General features: G+C 50.1%; 1 protein-coding gene across 1 annotated transcript; it reads right to left on the bottom strand.

The window, feature by feature from the left end:
- Positions 1–280: 280 nt before the first annotated feature.
- SESN2 (sestrin 2) lies at positions 281–18526 on the bottom strand. Its single transcript, XM_028513303.1, has 10 exons — positions 18048–18526; positions 11002–11067; positions 8708–8905; positions 8140–8322; positions 7818–8030; positions 7164–7314; positions 6529–6647; positions 6058–6248; positions 2714–2858; positions 281–2091 (listed from the first exon to the last, which is right to left on the bottom strand). The coding sequence occupies exons 1-10, from the start codon at positions 18135–18137 to the stop codon at positions 2005–2007; spliced, it is 1443 nt and encodes a 480-aa protein (XP_028369104.1). The 5' UTR covers positions 18138–18526; the 3' UTR covers positions 281–2004.
- Positions 18527–19238: the final 712 nt, after the last annotated feature.

Raw genomic sequence — 19238 nt, 5'->3', positions numbered from 1 at the left:
TGGCCCCCGAGTACCCAGTCAAGGACCAGGCTTAGTGAGAAAAATAACTTGGCCATTATTTTCCCATAGTGCCTGACCTGCCACTGATGGGTGAAAGGGCTAGATACCACAGGTACAGAAGCAGAGTTTCAATGCCAACCACTCCCAGTCTGCAGTGGCCGGGCACAAGTGACCAGGAGGGTTGGGGCTAGCAGGTCAGGCCCATGATGCAATCATAGCTTCCTGCTAACAGGTGAACCATGACCCTTAGGAAATGGAAAAACAACTCATTAACAAGGAGTACAAAACAAAACCTTGGTGAACATTTATTTCTCATCATACAGAACTGGTAGCAAAGCCAAAGACTTCTGTTCTTGAACACTGAATAGCCCTCCCCACCCACCTACAGGACATTTACAGAGTCATCGTGTCCCCTCTCAAACCCGAACCCCAGGGCTGAGGCACCTTCCCTCCAGCCCAGCTTCACTGCAGGGCGGGCCGTGAGGCCTGCAGGGGTGCCAGTCACGTCCCCACGCCTGCACGGGGAAGAAATGCGGCAACCCACCAGGCCCCTCCCCTGCCCCAGCCCAGAGAGGAGCGCAGAAGCCAGCAGCATCTTGGCCTTTGGCTTCTTTCAGTCACCTCCAAACTGGTCAGAGAGGAGTCACATACTACCGAAAAAAGGGCAAGGGAAGTCATAATTCACAGCTTATTTGCTACAAAAAGTGCCTGGGATCAGTCCTTGGCTGCTTCTGCCTCCAAGTAATCCACCTAAAATTGAGGAGAGGGGACAGAAACTGGATGGTCCTTGGAAGGTAGCCAGGAGACTGACTGCAAGAGTGGGGGGCTCCCAGGGGCCCTCAAAATCCTTCAAGATTGGTGGCTCACTGCTGGCAGGGTGGCCTGAGAAACCTGGACACGGAACTTAGCCCCACCTCTCGGTCGGCAATGCAGCTTTGGAGATAGAGGTCAAGGAGTTTTGGCAATATCGCCATGGTCACCTGGCCACTGGCAGGGTCCAAACAAGAACCGGGGGATCTCCTGCCTCTCCCTTTGGACCATGTGCCACCTAGAAAGGATCAAGATTTTGGCAAACGTCTGCAGCAGAGCCACAGGAGACAGGAGGGCAGGGTGCTGGGCAAGTACAGCTCTGGAGAGAGCAGACTGCCCCGCCCTCCGCCTCCTTCTGTTGCCACTGACTGTGGCTTCGGAGGCGAGCCGCTGAAGAGGTTTGAATTTCACCCATAAAGGACCAAAATACAGAGAACTTAGACTCTAATACTTCCTACTCTTCAGAAGGCAGTGACCAACAGAGCTACCAATTCTCTAGTGATGACCTACTGGTTTGAAGTACTTGGTCGCTCTCGTGGGGCACCAGGTGTGGGAGAGGAGGGCAGGAGGGCAAAGGACGTCAAAGGAAGTGAAGTAGGGCTGGGGCAGTCAGGAAACAGGGGGCCTTCAGGTTGACCGATAGAACGGGTTTTTGGGGAGCTGGATGCACAGACCAGCTGTGACCCTGACTTTCACATTGATGGGTGAATGGCAGGTGAGAGGTAAATGAGAAAGGAATGAGGGAGGAGGAAAATAAAAGCTGCTTGGAGTGTCAGTTTCTGGACCTGTTTGCCTCTCTCCCTGGGGGCCGGCAAGGGACCTTCCTGGTCCAGGAAGGTCACAGTACTTGCGGAGCCTGGGGCCCACCCCAGGGGCGCACGGTCCAAACTCAGCCCATTTTACTTCCTGTGCCCTCTGCCTCTGGGTGTAGGGGCAGGAGAAGGGGCATAGCCCCTGGGGATCTGCTAGTCCTCTTCCAGCTGCCGGGGACAAAGCCGAGATCCCAGAGATCCTGTCCATTCCAGTGAGAAAACAAAGGGCGTGGCTGCACGGCACACAAAAGCCCACCCCCCAGAGCGTGGTGGGCGGGCGTGGGACAGAAAGGGATCGGGTCTGTCTCCAGACACAGAAGTTCTTGCTGGGACGATGATGTCCCCAGGGTCAGCTGCTCCAGGCCCAGGTCTTGGGCAGGAGTCAGGTCATGTACCGAGTGATGGCTCGGAGGGCGTAGAGCAGGGCGGCCTGCATGCGGGCCTCCAGGAGCAGCAAGTTCACATGGACCTGGGGCACAGACGAGGGCTTGTCAGCGACAGATGTCCATTCTCCCCACCCCCATCCCTCCCACATCGCTACTGTCCCTGACCACCCACCTCATCCTTCCCTTTTCTAAGGCTAGGAACCGCTGGGGTCAATGACTGCTGAGACATTTCAACAATCGCCCCTATTGTGACTGATCTCTTTATCCCCTGAAGCTAAAAATAAGAACTGCCACTGAGCACCTCTTTGGGATTGGACATTTACATTCATTTTCTCATTGCATCCTCTCAGCAGTCTTGAAATGCAGGTTGTATGTATTCCCATTGTAAAGACAAAAAAGCTCAGGGAGGCAGAGTGACTTGCCCAAGGTCACACTGCTACTGAGTTACAGTGTTACAATTTCACCCCAGGTCCCCCTGGCTGCCACTGAGGACCCTGTGGGGCACATTCCCATCTCACAGGTGAGTAAATGGAGTCTGAAAGCACAAGTGGAGTGGGGCTTACGCCCAGGCCAATATGCTCAGGTATCCCACCAGCAGTACTGACTCAGACTGGGGTACCTCGCTGGGTCCTGACCCCCGGGCCCCCTCCATTGACCAGGCTGACCTAGTCCCACCCTGTCACTCCCCCATGGCCACACCCTCACCTTCTCTGAGTGGCGGAAGTGCCTCCAGAAGAGGCTGTACATTCTTCGGGTAGTCTTCTCTGGGTAGCAGGCCACTGTCTTGATATAGATCTTGAGGTTCCGCTCCAGGAGCTGGTTCACCTCCCCGTAGTCATAGTCATCATACCTGGAGGAAAAGGCCCCAGTAGCATCACTCACCCTTGGCTCCAGAACTAGCTCCTCTCCCCTAGCCCCACCCTGTGAAAGTAGGAACAGAGTGTGGGGAAAAGGCAGAAGGGCGCCTCTCCCTTCTCTCTCTCAGGCACACCACCCCCTGCCTTTCTCTCTCCTACGGTCCAAGGGCCCTTCTTTTGCTTCTTGCTTCCTGAGCCTACATGGTCCAGCTGACTCTCTTCTTCTCCCTCTGTAACTTTCTCTTATAACTTGGGAAGGAAGGGAGGGAGGGAGGGAGGGAGGGAGGAAGCAATTGGGAGTTTGGTTCCTCTTGGAAAAATAGCTCATGCTGTATATCACAGGCCAATGAATGCATAGAGAATAAGCATACTTTATTTGGTACCAACTTTGTACCATGTGAACATATACTCATGGAATCCTCAACAACTGCTGTATACTACTGTATACAATACTACTAGATACAACACACTGCAGTCATCAACCTCGTTTTATAGATGAAACTGAAGTTCAGAGAAAGTAATGTCACTTGCCCTAGGTCACACAGCCAGGAACAGGATTGGAACCTAGCTCTGCCTGGCTCCAGGGTCATATTCACTACTCTACTGTGAAGGCTATGGAAGATGGGCTGGGAAGTCATTGCGAGTATTTCCCCTGGAGAAGGAAAGGGCAAAAAGGAGCTGGTACCCATTTTACAGAGGAGCAAAGTGAGGCTCGGAGAAGGCAATTAACTTGTTCGATGTCAAAAAGTAAGTCGGTGACCAGTCTAGAAGCTGCTTTGCCATTCCCCTGCCCTGTGAGCCAGTGAGTCATCTCTAATCAGCAAGGGTGGGAAAGACTGGTTGAAAACTGTTGGACAGATTCAGAAGACAAAGGTATAGGATCAAAGATCATCTGGAGAATGGAGGAGCCTGGACCTGAGAGCCGGGCAGGAATTAGCCTGTACCCCTCCATCTTTGATCCCCCTGGTGAGAAACCTGCCAGTGGCCAGCAGGGTGTCAGCCAAGTAAGTAAGCTCAACCCACCAAGCAAAATCTGATTAAGATAGTAATACACAGAAATACACATCTGTGCCTTTTTAAACATTGGGGCAATTTTCAAAAATAGATTTTTTTTAAGATTTTATTTATTTATTTTTAGGGAGGGAAGGGAGGGAGATAGAGAGAGAGAGAGAGAGAGAGAGAGACACACACACACACACATCAATGTGCGGTTGCTGGGGGTTATGGCCTGCAACCCAGGAATGTACCCTGGCTGGGAATCGAACTGGGACACTTTGGTTCCCAGCTCGCGCTCAATCCACTGAGCTATGCCAGCCAGGGCCTCAAAAATAGATTTTTAAAGTTGTTCTTTTTCTTTCTCCCATATCTGAGTGTATATAAGACTATACTGTGATATTTCATTTTAATTGATTTTAGAGAGAGGAAGGGGAAGAGAGAGAAACATCAATTTGTTGTTCCACTTATTTATGCATTCACTGGTTGATTCTTGTATGTGCCCTGACCAGGGATTGAACTAGTAACCATGGGGTATCGGAATGATACTCTAAGCAACTGATTTTTGTTTTTTTATGTTTGGAATTGAAATGTTAAATGAGAAAAGGAAAAAATCATGTGTTCACTAAAATATACTCCTGTTTGAGTGAAATTCATAGGCAAGAAAATCTTGTTTTCATAAACTTATATACATTTTGGTTATTTGTGTATGGAAAAAAAGACAGGAAGGAAATACTTGACAGTAATAAGAGTGGGTGGTATCATGGATAGCTTTTATTTTCTCCTTTTTGTTATCTGTTTTCTAAATTTACTAAAAATCCAAGCTGTTTCTCTTTACTAACATCAGATATATATATGTATATATATATTTTAATGAAATTACCATAATAATTTCAACTATATAAAAAGCAACTACATTAAAAAAGCAATGTAGAAAAATGTCACATGGTGCAAATGTGGTTATAGAGTAGAATTTTTGGAAATTGTTTTTTCCTTAATTCTCTGAATTTCCCACAAAGTTATCAGAGTGTGACTTAAAAAAAAAAAAAGATTTTCTTTATTTATTTTTAGAGAGAGGGGAAGGGAGAAAGAAAGAGAGGAAGAAAAGCATTAATGTGTGGTTGCCTCTCACGTGCCCCCAACTGGGGACCTGGCCCACAACCCAGGGCGTGTGCCTTGACTGGGAATCGAACCAGCGACCCCTGGGCTCACAGGCTGGCACTGAATCCACTGAGCCACACCAGCCAGGGCAGAGTGTGATTTTTAAAAGAAAAAAAAATAGTAACAATTGTTCTGGCTATATCCTTAACAAGTAACCTCACATCTAGGGTTTACCTGTGAGGAGTTAGGTATAAGACTAGTTAGGCAGTGTGCATGGTGTTTGTGTGGTGAAAAACTGCAAACTACATAAACATCCAAAACCAGAAAAATGGTTGCATAATTATATTATATCCAAAACAGAACACCATGCAGTAGATTCAGTGGTAACAAACATAAAAGATCTACCTATACTGACAAAAGAGGCAGTAGATCACTAAGTAAAAAAACCCACTTGTAGAATATTTCAAATATGATCCCATCATTTTTTTAAAGATACTAAAAAAATTAGAAGTATTTAGGTAACAAGATGAGAATACAATTCATCACTCATCACATACTCTACAGAGACAACACGAGCGAATAACAATTTGGGGTACAGACTTCCACAAGTTTTCACGCATGCACACACTTTTATTAAAAAAAATAGAAAAGAAAATGATGATTCTGGATGGTGACCAGCTTTCTTTTTTCTCAATACGCTTTGAACATTTTCCCATGACACTATAAACAGACCATTGTTGTAATTTTTAATAGCTGCATAGTATTTCATTGACTGGATACATCATCTAAAGGACCCTACTGATGGGCACTTATGTTGTTCATATTTATTATGAGAGAACTGCTACTTGGGACGGAAATGCAAGCATAACTCTCTCTCTCTGATATACAGTTATCTCTAGGGGGTGGGCCTAAAGAGTTTCATTTACAAGGCTTGGACAATAGTGAGCACATCTATTATGTTTTAAAATCAGCAAAGAAATAAATGTGCTCTGACAAACAGTCTAGGCAGGAAGAAAGGAGAAGAGAAAAAAGAAACGACTGTGAGTGCAGACAGGACCCGCAGTGCACGCACAGCCTGGATGCGGGGCCGCTACTTACCTGATGCCGAAGACGCAGTGGATGTAGTTCCAGATGGCCCTGCGGAGCATGGAGGTGTCCACGCCGCTGTGCATGGCCATGGTGTTGTAGGTGAGGCTATAGGCCGCCTGGAACTTCTCATCCAGCAGCTGCCCTCCTTCAGGGTAGAGCCGCTGGATCAGTGAGTATCCATGGTCCTCCCAGGTATAGTCCTGAGAAACATGGCAAGGGGTGAGTAAGTGGAATCTTGGAGCCCAAGAGAGACCCCATCCTCTGGAGCACACCTCCCCACCCCACGAATCTAACCTACTGCTCGGTCTGGGCCTGAGGAGCCGAGAGGGACGCAGATAGGCCCCTTCACGACCCAGGGTCTCCCACTTCCCTCGTGGAATCTCAAGGGAGAGAAGGTGCCCAACTCTAATGACTCAAACCATCTCCCCCACCCCCGACTGTAAATCCAGAGCAATGCCAAGATTAGTTGGGAGAGCCCACCTGGGCACGGAAGGTGGGGGGAGCCTGAGCCCCTCGCCGGGTGAAGTCCTCATATCCGAAAGTGGGGTCTTCTACAAAGCATAGCATGTCTGGGTGTGGAGAAGGCTCCAGAATGTCAGCTGGGGACATGAGAGAGAGGTCACAGTGAGGCCGAGGCATGGAGCACAGAGGTCTCCACTCCTGACCGATCATCGATATGGGGCCGGGCAACACAGAGGAGAAGGCCAGAGAAAGCCCCTTGCTACAGTGAGCAGAACCAGGACTCCAGCTGGAGCCAGGCCTGGGGGAGGAGGTGAATCAGGCCCATGGACCTGGGGATGAGACTAGGTAATAGTAGCAGCAGTCGTAACAACAGCAGTTATTTATGGAGCCATTTACCCTGGGCCAGGCTCTGTGCTAAGAGCTTTGCTTTTCTTGTTCCATTTGCCCTACACATCAGTTTTTCATGTGGGAGGAGACTGAGGCCGGAAGTGATTTATCAGTGGTCACACTGCCAGAAAGGCTAACAGGCCAGATTCAAACCCAGGTCTGACCCCAACATACAAGAGATGCAGTGCATGGAGGCGCCTACTCCACAGCAGAGATGGCAAAGGATGCAGGGCAGCCCCTGGAACCCGATGTCTGTGATCCTGTACCTGAGGGGGTCACCAGCAGGCTCTCCGACTTCTCCAGCTCAAAGCGGCTCTCCATCTCCTCCTGGGACGCTCCCTCGTCCCGCAGCAGGCTCTCCTGAAGCTGCCTCATGCGTTCCATCAGAGCCTCCACGTCTCGGGCGGCCTCGAAGCCCTAAAGGGGGGACTCAGTGATGACCACCTGCTCCTCCTCCCCCGGCCGCCCCGGAAACTCCACACGTCTTTCCCACATGCCAGCCCTTCCTGAATGGGCGGTTCCCACGGGCTGTGCTCCCCGAAATGAAGTTTGAGAAGCTACAGAACAGATGTGTCTTCTCTGAGCATCGACTATCCTCCCAGGTAAGGGTTTTTAAATATCTGTACCATCATATTAAAACAAACAAGGCCATCTTATAGAGGATGAGGCAAAGTTTGTATTTTAGAAGTGCTAGAAACCAGGAGACTTGAAGTCTATGGCGCTACATGTTGAGAAGCCAGTCACCTGGTTATATTATTTAATCCTCAAAACCCGCTATGAAGTAGCAGTCTTTATCCTCATTTACAGATGAGGAAATGGAACTTCAAAGTCAAGTAACTTTTCTAAGGCTTCTCACTGTGCAACAGGACGACAGGCCACGCCAGCTTCCTCTCCCACCATGTCCCAGGCCAGTGACTTACCCCAGAACTGTTCAGTGAGTCCCTGCTCGGGGGGCTGCTTTGCTCGTTGGGGGGCGAAGGTGCCTGGAGGGCAGGGCTGCCCTCCGAGTCCCCCTCAGGCAGGATGCCACAGCCAAACACAAAGGAGGTCAGTGAGTGACAGTGAGTGAGCAGGACCAGGGCCTGGATGAGCTCAGCCAGGGACCAGCTATGCTCGCCTGTCTTCAGCAAGGCCTGGAGAGGGAAGAAGGCCAGACTTGCTCAGTGCTTGCCCCTGGGCTGCCTGCCATGGCCCAGCCCAGCCCTGTGCTGTCTCGGGGTCCTGCCTCCCTGCCCACTGCACCTGGATATGCTCCTTGGTGATAAGCCATGGCCGATGTGCCAGCAACTTGTTGATCTCGTTAAGCTTGCGCAGCTTCTCAGGGGCACGGTGGAGGCCAAGCAGCCATTCGGGGTCACCACCAGTCTGCAGAAACTCGGCCATGTGGGAGCCCACCAGGTAGGAACACTGGTGGCGGGCGGCAGCCTGTGGAGGTGAGTAGACAGAGCCTTAGGTCACGCTCTTCTTTCTGCACCCTGCTCAGGGTGAGGACCCCACGGAGGGTGACATCACAGGCCTCGCTGTTGCCTGCGAGGCAGGAAATTTGGGTTCTAACCCCACTCTGCCACTGGTCTGTTGTCCTACCACAGGCAGGTCATCTACTCCTTTATGCCTCAGTTTCCCGAGCTGTAGAGCAGGCACTAAAGATGCCTCTCTTCAAAATCTAAAATTCTATGGTCAGATAAAGGCAGGGCTCTCCCCTGCTTCTCCTCATAAATGGAATCGGTTCAGGAAGTCCCCAGCCAAAGATGTAGAGACTGAACCCCCCAGTACAGCCACCTCCCTGACAGTCAGGCTTGGACAGACTCACCATGATGGCGATGTAGTGGCGCCAGGAGCTGGCCAGGGGCCCATCTGTGTGCAGCAGCAGGTAGTGCAGGCGCCAGAATCTGATAAGGTAGTCGGGGTGCAGGCCCATCACCACGGCCAGGTTGTCCACCCGCCCTGAGGACATCAGCGCCTCCAGTCCCAGGTTCTGCTCGGGGCTCTCAGCTCCCTCCTGAAGGACCTGCCAAGCAAAGGTGAGAAGATGGGTCCCCGCCCATCTTTCCCACCAAGACCGACAGATTCCTTGCAGTGGGATTTTAACAGCAAGAAACCGAAAACAACTACCATGTCCCAAAAGAGAATGTGAGAGTAAAAGATATTTCATTAAGTGATGAAATACTTGTTAGATACCCACTATAATATATAACAACAGCCAATACTTCAGATAAATAATGCTTCAGATGTGCCAGGCACTGTTTGAGCACTTTATATGCATTTACCCTTTTAATTCTTAACAACTAAGAAATAAGAACTCTATTTTCTCCATTTTTAAATAGAAAAACTCAGGCCCAGAGATTAAAATACAGTTTCTCCTGCCTTCACGGCACCTCTGTGCTAACACTGCAAATCTGCACAGCCGTGGGAAGGGGGTGCAAACCAGTGAGCACTTTCTGGGTGACTCTTCTCCAGGCCAGGGCTGGGCCTGGGGCTCCCCCAGCATCACTTCACTGAATTTTCCCATTTATGTTGTGAGGTGGACACTACTTTCCCCACGGATGGATGAGGACGGCAAGGCCCAGAGAGGCTTCATTCCCTTTGCAAGGTTCCAGAGCTGGTGAATGACAGAACCAGCACTCAGATCTAGATGAATCCCGAAGCTTATTTCTTTTCTTTTTAATTTTTAAAATATGTTTATTGATTTTAGAGAGAGAGGAAAGGAAAGAGAGAAACAATGACTGGTTGCCTCCCATACACACCCCGACCAGGGATCGAACCTGCAGCCCTTTGGTGTACAGGTTTACGTTCCAACTAACTAAGCCACCTGGCGGGGGCAGCAATCCTCTTTTTTAATAAAGGAAAGAAATAGGATTTGGCTCTGGCCAGTGTGGCTCAGTTGGTAGGAGCATCGTCCCATACACCAAAAGGTTGCAGGTTCGATTCCTGGTCAGGGCACATACCTAGGTTACAGGCTTGACCCCCAGTCAGGTTCCTACAGGAGGCAAATAATGGATGTTTCTCTCTCTCTCCCTTCCTCTCTCTCTGATATCAATAAACATACCTTTAGGTGAGGCTTAAAAAACATTAAGTAAATAAATAAAAGGCGAGTGGTTATTTCTAAATGAAAAAATAAAATGCAAGAACAATACCTGAGTTTAAGATTCTGGGCTATGGACAAGAATAATCAGCAACAAGGCTGTTTACCTTCCACTTACAAAGGGTGGAGGGAACTGAGGGCTTAACCATTTGTTAACAGCTAATTAACTACTTAGCCTACAAGTTTAGGAGGGAAGAAAGAACACGGAAACAAAATATCTTTGTTCATTCAAGGCCAAAGAAAAAGAAGAAAACTATTTTTAAAACCTTTCTGAGCACACACAGGCATCCCCACCCCCACACCAACCCTGCCCTGGAATGTCAGCTCTTTGAGGGCAAGGACTTGTTCTTCCCTGTTGTATCCGCAGCACCTAGAACAGTGCCTGACTCAGAGGAATCATTCAATAGACAGCTGCTACATGAATGAATGCTCCGACTCAGGAAATGAAAGAGGTCTCTGTTGTATTAAGTGGAAAAAACAAAACAAAACAAAAAAACAAAAAACAAAAAAACAAAACAATAACCTGCCCCTACAACAAGCTGTAAACTATGACCTTGGTTCTGTATGAAAAAAGTCTGGGAAACAATGGTTACCTCTGGGTTGGGGGGTGGTAGGAATTACAAGAGACTGCAGTTTTCTAAAACACTGGAAAATTTTTTAAATAATGAACATACACTTTAGAAGTAAAAAAAAAATTTTGTGATGTATGCACAGTCAACAAGGATGAGAAGACAAACACAGACGGCTCTGACCTCTTGAGGAAAAGCGGGACTTGTTCTGGGAATCAAACCTTTGTTCATTACTTTGGTCACTATCACTTTATCATCTCTTTGAGCCTGTTTCTTTCCAGCAAAATAAGGTTGATTCACCTGCTTCACGGAGCTGTTTTGTGGATGGAATGAGTCAGGAACCTGAAGGGGTAGTTTCAAAACTGCTATTTCGAGAGATGGGAAAAGGCCCTCACCCACTCCTGTGTCCCTTCCTCCCAGCGACCAACGATTCCTAACCCCTTGCAGGCTTACCTCCTCCACTGGGATGAAGGCGCTGGGCCCCCGAGGGCCGCCCCGCACCCGCCTCTCCCTCTGCTCCTAGAAGGAAACACACCAGGCTCAGTTGGAGGTAAAAGGGAGGACTGGAAGGGCAGTTCTCTCTCCAGTTTTCTCCTCCTACCCGAGGGGCCACACTGAGGTTTAAAACCCCCTTTTGGGTGCACTCTGCATGGAGGAGTCAGGCGGGAGATAAGACACCTGTTCGGTGGGCGGAGACGGGGTAGACAAAGAGAGGGTCCCCGCCACAGGCTTAGTCCAGTATGGGGGAAGGGTCTGAGGAAGGGAAATATACAGCCACCGTGTTGCCGTATCCACATGACCACCTTCTGGGCAGCCCTGGAGAATCCATATGAGAATCTCCCTCATTCACATCCCGAAGCCAAGTTGCCAAGCACCCTCAAACTGTTGTTTCTTCACCCCTCCCACCATCAGCACCTCACAGAACACTCTGTCTCTTTTCTGGACAACCAACCACAGCCTCACCAGTGGTCTCCCTGCCCTATCCTACCATCCTCTACTAACTTAACAAAACAAATGAATAAATAAGCCCCACTCCACTTCTAGGACTAGGAGATTTATTGAGTACATGACCCTGGTGGTTTCTGAAGAGGGCAAACTTTCTGCAGCCAGAGTAAACCTTAAGTGCAAATCTGATCAACTGGCTTAAAACCCTGCCTCTATGCCCATAGCCTTTGAGATAAATAAGAGTTACTCTGGTCCACCACCCTCCCACCAGTCACTCCTTCTGCAGAGCTAACTTAGTCTTCCAGGGTCTGGGAAATGTCTTTCAGACCCTCATCTGTGACCCCCACAAGTCTCAGTGCCTTGCTTCTGAAAACACTGTCTTCTAACTGTCTGAATTAGGTCTCCCTACTACTAGATCACAGTTTGTGGAGAGTAGGGCCGGGCCATTCACAGTAGCCCCTGAATGAAGAACACAGAGAAAGCAGAGAGGCATCAAGGGAAGCAAGGCAGGGCGTACACTGCTGACAGGAGCAGCTATTCTGACGTGCACGTATTAGAGCCTATTGGGCAACCATCAATTACATACTCACTAGATCTGCTCCTATGTCCAGAGGTGAGGTTCACAAAGGATGTTTTATTTAGTTGTTTTGATAACTGGAAAGGGGGTTCTCAGCACTGGCCCTAGAGGTGACCCAATGCAGAGTTATACCCTCACTGGACAGAAATAATGTTCCCCTAACTCTCTCCTTTTATTAAGATCCAGACTTATTACCAATAAACCCAGGTGTCCAGGAACTAAAGATTGTAACTGAACCCTCCTTCTCAGATGGCCAAAAGCGCCCTGAGGGAGGCAGAGGTCTGGGGCTCTGGAAGAGGGCAAAGGAAAGAACAACGGGACCTGGAAGTCCCCGGTGTGAGTAACAATTCTGCCACTAACTTGCTGTGTGACTCTGAGAAAGTAACCTAAACTCTCTGGGCCGTAACCCTGGACAATGGAAGGTGGTTGGGCTGACTGCTCAGGTGACTTCTAGGAGTCACCAGGCTAGGCTCGACCAAGTCCAGCACAGAAACCACCGTAAGCCCCAGGCACGCACTTTTTAACTTCCCTCCTCCCTCACCAAAGAGAAAAAGCCTAACAGCTCTGTGTGGGAGATAAGAACTGCTGACTCCACAAAAGAGGCCTCCCCCTCAGGGGATCTGAGGACAGAAAAAACCACAGCCAGGTGGGGTGGGGAAGGGCAGGGTGGAAGGGGGGTTTGGGGGTTGGGGGAGCCAGGAGGGCCCACCAGGGTGCTAGCAAAGTACAGGAAACAGTCTTGGGTGCCCCTCTCATTCTAAAATCTGTCTCATGCACTGTCAAGGAGGAAACCTGTGGGTCTTTAAGTGACAGATCTGGATCCACCGACATTTTCAGCCCTGATGATGTAACAGAGCACAGTAGAAGACAGGGGCTCTTGACAACCACTGCCCATGCTCAGAGGACACCTCCACCACCATCTACTACCCATGTGAGCCTCAGTTTCCTCACCAAATAACTGGGCTAACAGGCCCTACTTTCACTGGGTAGTCATAAGGATTTAATCAGACAAGGCCCCTACCTCAGTACATCTATCACAGTAAGCACTTAATACAAGTTAGCTATTATTAACCTCAGTGTTGGCTCAAACCATGGCTTTTCAACCCAAGCAGTGCTTCAGAATCCCTTTGAAAGCTTTCTTAAGAATACCAATGCCAAGGCCCCATCTCCAGCAATTCTAATTTAACTGGGTGGGCATAGCACAGTTTATAGTCAGGGTGCATAAGGCATTGTGCTCAGTGCTTTCCAGCTGGAACCCAAATTAATCTGTTTATTCAACAAATGTTTTTGATGACCACATTTCAGGCAACAACAGTACAGGAGGAAAAAGACAAAGTCTCAGCCTCCGTAGAATTTATCATCTAATAGAGAAAGACAAATAAACAAATGATGAACAGGATTTCAAAACACAGATTATATAAAGTAAGTAAAACAGAGCAATGAGAGAGTTTATGATGGAAGGGGGTGTGTCCAATCCTGTAGTCTGAGTACACAGGGCAAGCCACTGAGGAGGGAACTTTGAGTTGGTATCTAAACATCTAAATGAGTTTATTGGGCAGCAGGGCCTGTAAAGATGTGGTGGACCAGCATTCCAGCCAGACAATAGAAACTTCAAAGCTTTGAAGGCAAGACCAGGGAGATTCTAATCCAGAACTCCAATGCCCTGAAGGCTCCCCTAACCCTGACACCCAGAACTTCGTGGGAAGCAGACAGGGAACGGTCCCAACTGCCAAGAGATGCCACCTCCAAAGCAGCCCTCCACTATTCCTTGGCGTCAATAATAATAACAACCGTAAGTCAATAATAATTGTAGGTGACAACCGTGATTACCACTGGCTAAGCATTTATTTCACATGCACTTTAAGGCAGGGACTGCTACCGGAGCTCCTGTATTACAGATGAGGAATAAAGCTCAGAGGGATCAAGTCACTTCTGGCCACTGAGCCAGGAAGGAGAGAGCAGAGTTGTGATACAAACCGACTATTCCCATTCTCTAAACTTCTCAAGGTTTCAATAGCTCCAACACTTTGCATCTGGGGTTCACCAGGATTGAGAAGCTCCTTCTGCCTGCCACGGCCCCGGAAACCCACGGCCCCCAATCACAGAACCTGTCCTATTGTGTTGTTTCTTACTTTGAGGGTACACCCTAGTTCCCTGTTGTTAACCCCCAGTGTCTAGCACAGTGCAGTCTGATAGAACTTTCCGCAGCGATGGAATAGTCTTCATCCAATAAAGATGGTAGTCCCTAGCCACCGTGGCTGAGCAGCTGGAATGTCACTAGTGCAACTAAAAAACTGAATTTTAAATTAAAAAAAAAATGAGCCCTGGCTGGCGTAGCTCAGTGGATTGAGTGCGGGCTGCAAACCAAAGTATCACAGGCTCGATTCCCAGTCAGGGCACATGCCTGGGTTGCAGGCCACGGCCCCCAGCAACCGCACATTGATCTCTCTCTCTCTCTCTCTCTCTCTCTCCCCTCCCTTCCCTCTCTAAAAATAAATAAAAAATATTTTTAAAAATTTTAAAAAATTATCAAAATTTTAATAGCCACCTGTGGCTAAGGGCTACTGTATTGGACAATGCAGTTTCAGCACACCTAATAAAGGCAAGGTCCCTACCCCACTTTACAGATGAAAGAGACGGAAGACTGAGGGGGCAGGAGACCTAGCCAAGGTAACCCAGCTAGCATGGGCAGAGGGAAGACCAATGGCAACAGTTCCAGCTGAGGGGTCCCACGGGACAGCAGGAACACTATTCAGACAGCCCTCTGGGTGGCCAGTCAACAGGGAGGGCTTCAGGCAAGTTGTAAAAAGAGGATAATCACCTCAGAGTTCAGTACTTGGCTCCTAACTTAAGCACTTGCTAAATGTTAACTTTTACATTAGCTCAGGCACTTGTATACAGTTTCTATCTAATCTTCATCAGTTTGGGGGTAGGGGTGGGGGTCTCTATGTTGCACTAAAGGAAAGATTAAGGTTCCAAAGGTTAAGTACCAGATGACAAGTGGCCAATCTGAGATTTGAACTCAGCTTAGTCTAGCTTCCAAGGGTTCTGTCCCCTCGACACACCAGGTTCTTGGAATGGCTCCAGCTTTATTCCTGGTATCCTACTCACAGCCTGCAAACTCCAGGACTCAGACAGACACCTGCGAAGTCAGTCTGCCACCTGGGAAAACGCAGAGGCTACCCCACACCCATCCTGTGGGCGGCTGTGGTCTGCTGCACTCAGATACCTGCCTGGGCTCACACCTGAGAGGGAGACATAGAGCAAACAGCCTCTGACCAGCCTTGGGGGAGGGGTGTGTTAGTGGTGCCACAACTCTCCGTGAGCTGGGCACTAAGCTAAGCGCTTTACACATCTGATCTAACTGATTGCTCGAAAACACGTGGAGGGTAAGAGGTCGTATTACCCCTTCTTCAGAGACAGCTCATTGAGGCTCTTTCTGAGTCCTCCTCCAGACCCACACACTTCAGACCTGACATCAAAGCCTGCAGAGTTCACAAAGGTCAGCTAAGCCAACAGGAGTAAACAGTTACAAGCACTTATTAAGTGCTAAGAACAGTGCTGGGATGTGGCCTACAGAATGTTTCTAGTCCAGCAAGGGAGACAGACAAGAAATGCCTGATTATACAATTGTTACATTATAATTAGGATAAAAGCTCATACAAAGGAGAAAGGAGACAGGAGAAGGATATGCAGAAGGGACCTATCTGGTGGGGGAGGAAAGGCTTCCTGAGGAAATCATGTTTGAGGAAGTGATTCTAGACCCTAATAGGACTCTGAAAACACACTACCAATACCAAGGTGTCTGAAAGCCTTGACCCCTTGAAAGGGCGTGTGATGAAGTGATGGGAGTTGAAGGGACTGTACATGTGAGTCTTGCCTTGGTCCTTGGGCTACCAGCCTTGTAAGTTCGGCACCCTACCATCTTCCAAGGAATTCACTTAAAGCAGACCTCTTCCCAAGGTCCTCCTTTCTTGAGAGAGAATATATACAGAAAGGGTTCAGACATCCCCTACTTTCCCCCTTGCAGATAGGTGTCTTCTGTCTGAAGGCCACTCCCTCAGAGCTTGCCCAGACCACTTCCCAGGCAGTGTCCCAGAGAGGAATGGACCAACTCCCACCTCAGGCAGGAGGGACAGGCTCAGGCACACCCAGTTAAGACACTCTGGGGCAAAGAGAAATGTGTGATGGTCACATGCTGACAAGAACTAGCATGTTTGACACAGTTACTATGTTCCAGGCACTGTGCTTTGGCCTTTGCTTATATTCTCAGCCAATTCTCCCAATGGTCCCTCAGAGGTACTACTATCAAATCTCCAAGGGAGAAAGGTGCAGAGCAGAGAAGTGATCACATCACTTGGCCGAGGTCACACAGCAAGTGAGTGGGAGAACTGGTACATAAACCTGGAGCTCTGCCCAGGTGCTCTTAATAAAAAATATTACAGCAGATCCTTAAATAACATTGTTTCATTCAACATTGTTTATATCAATTAGTCTATAGTTAAGACTGGTTTCCTTACACATCATTTGGCTTAAAGTTACAGAACCTATCTATAGACAATGTTAAGTGAGGCCTTACTGTATTTCTCTTTTGCCCCCCACAAAGTAGGAAACAGACTCGGGGTAAAGTGACTTGGTCAAAGTGACACAGCTGAGAATTGGCAGAAGCAGGTTTTGTTACTTCACGTGGGGCTCCTAAACCATGGTGGGAAGGCAAAAAAAACCAACAGAAAACCCAGGACATAAACCATCCACTGATGAAGGGAAGATCTCCTGAGAAACCATACTGCTCCAAGAAGCCAAGCGATTTTCCCAGGGTTGCCATTTAGGACTACCCACGGCCCGGCTCCCAACCCCAGTAATACAACTCGCGCCACTCTCCAGGTCTGGAAACTAAAGAAACACGCAAAACTCCCTGCACTGCCAAGTTCATTTGGAAACCTAGACATCCAGGCCAAAAACTGAGCTACTCTGTGGGGTTAGTGAAGGAAGCTTCTCCAAAGTCCCTCCAGGACCTCAATTTTGTCAACCTGTGAAATGGGACTTAGCAATATAGTTCGTATTTTGCTAGTTTAGCCCTGAGGACTCAAAGAAAAGGCAAAAACCGAGGCTGACTTCTAATAGATGCTTTATAAATAAGATATTCATTATCGATGGTGGTGGAGATGGAGCGGGGGAAGGCGAATTGCCAGATTAGGCCCAGCCTTGTTCCCAGTCTCACTGCAAAAGGAGTCCCTGCTAAACAAACTTGTGACACCTCTGACCACTTAGTAGGGCACAGCCTAATCCGCGCTTGGTTCTGGAGCGGTGGCCAGGGTTTTCGCCCTCTCCCCAGAGCTTTGGCCGCCGCCGCCGCGTACCCGGCAGTCAGCTAAGGCCCGGAACCCGAACCCCCTTTCCAAATCGGGGTGCAGGTGGGGGTGGAGGACGAGGTCAACCTTTGTTGGTCAGTCCCAGGTGCCTCATTCCCCGCGCTGGGGGTGCTGGAGAGGGGACGTATCCTACCTAGAAAGAGTGTTCTGAGCGCCAGCCCCAGCCCAGAGGCAGGAAATCTGCAGAAGGGGGCGGAGAGGAGGAGTGGTTGGGCCGCCGCGGCCGGGATTTGCCTGGACTTGACGACTCTCTCCACCAGAGCCCAAACCTAAGGAAACCTCCAGCAGACTCTCCTCTCATTGGCCAGGAGTCCGAGGGAGCCCAGGAGGGCTCCACAGCCCTGGGGGGAGGGGAGGGGAGGGGAGGGGAGGGGAGGGGAGGGGAGGGGAGGGGAGGGGAGGGGAGGGGAGGGGAGGGGGCGGAGAGGGCCGAGGCTTCCAGTTGATGCAACCCCACTCCTGGTTTACGCGGTCCACTGTCCCTCCCCGAGCCGAGGGTGGGGGGGAGGGGGAGTGGCGGCGCACCGACTCGGCTCAGGCTAGCCCGAAGCTCGGACGCAGCTTGGGGTTCAACGTAAAAGTGGCGTGGCTCGGCTGCTGCTTACCTCTCCGGCCCCAGGGCCGCCGCCGCTGCCCCGGGAGAACGGCAGGTAGCCCTTAAGCTCCGCGCGGCATTCAGAGTCCGCAACGATCATGGTGTGCGCCAGGACCCAGCCGCGGCTCGCCGATGACCAGTGCACCGGAGGGTGTTGTGGACGGACGCACGCAGGAAGCCGGGACTGGGGGCCGCTGGGGAGGTTCTAGAACCCCGGGCTCTCTCTCAAGGTTCCAGAACGCTCCGAGAGCCCAGAATCCGGGAACGGCCGCTGCCTCGCTGGACTCTCCTCTCGTCCAGCTTCTGGAGCGATGAATGCCCTCAGAAGCCTGGGATCGGCTGCGGCGCACGGGTTTTCACGGCCCAGGGTGCTTCTGAAGTCCGCAGTGGCGACGGCTGCTCGCGGACCCACCGCTCCTCAGCATCCCCGCCGCGGAACTGCCGGCGCTCACCCAGGTCTGACACCGGCAGCACAGCTCAGCTCACTGCGTTCCCGTAGGGAGGGCGGGGACACAAAAGCCCCACGCCGCAGCCAATCAGATGTCTGTTTCCTGGGGAGGCGGGGCGACACCCCCTCAGGAGCCGCGGCTTAGCCAATCCACACCGAGAAGCGCCCCGGAACTCTGGGAGCTGTAGTCATGCCCCGACGAATGCTGCAAACTTTTGCAAAAGGGTTTTGTCACTGTTGGCAATACCGGACGAGAGTGACAGCCCCGAGAGTCATTACAGCTGCGTGATGCAGCGGGACTTCACCGGGCTGGGCCTGAGAGCCGGGTGTGAAATCCCTCCTAATTACGTTCTTTAACTTTTCAGTTCCTGGAGGGACTGGTTAGGGTTAGAAGAGGTGGTGCTAATTACAGAGGCCGACCCTGGCACAGCCCAGTTCCCCTGGCCTCTGGGGGACCTCCACCTTAAAATGTATCAAACACAGAGAATCCACCTTATTCGTAGAGTCTCTGGAAAAGCCTTCAATTCATTGAATTACTCTCGGCAACTCCCAGTCTAACCTCAATCCCTACTGCGGCAGGCAGTTGTCCCCCTCTGCTCTCTTGGGCCTCAGGTCTTTTGTTCCGTCCCTGCTACCCCTTTCTAGAAACTTTGTAACAAGACAGTCTCCAGGTTCTTTCCTCACTTCTTCCTCCCGCCACTCCTTCTCTGACTCCTCTTTCTCCTCCCACCCCCTGGAACGTGGGTGTTACCC

The sequence above is a fragment of the Phyllostomus discolor genome, chromosome 5 (assembly GCF_004126475.2).
Source record: "Phyllostomus discolor isolate MPI-MPIP mPhyDis1 chromosome 5, mPhyDis1.pri.v3, whole genome shotgun sequence".
In the NCBI taxonomy this organism is placed as follows: domain Eukaryota; kingdom Metazoa; phylum Chordata; class Mammalia; order Chiroptera; family Phyllostomidae; genus Phyllostomus; species Phyllostomus discolor.
Note: the sequence above shows the minus strand (reverse complement) of the source record. Positions and strands in the feature narration are given on the sequence as shown.

Excerpts from the sequence above, each read along its gene's own strand:
- SESN2 (XM_028513303.1), bottom strand. The coding sequence starts at position 18,137 with ATGATCGTTGCGGACTCTGAATGCCGCGCGGAGCTTAAGGGCTACCTG. Across the intron at positions 6,648-7,163 it reads CCTGCTGGTGACCCCCTCAG|CTGACATTCTGGAGCCTTCT; the intron begins GTACAGGATCAC and ends TCATGTCCCCAG. Across the intron at positions 2,859-6,057 it reads CACTGCGTCTTCGGCATCAG|GTATGATGACTATGACTACG; the intron begins GTAAGTAGCGGC and ends CTTTTCCTCCAG.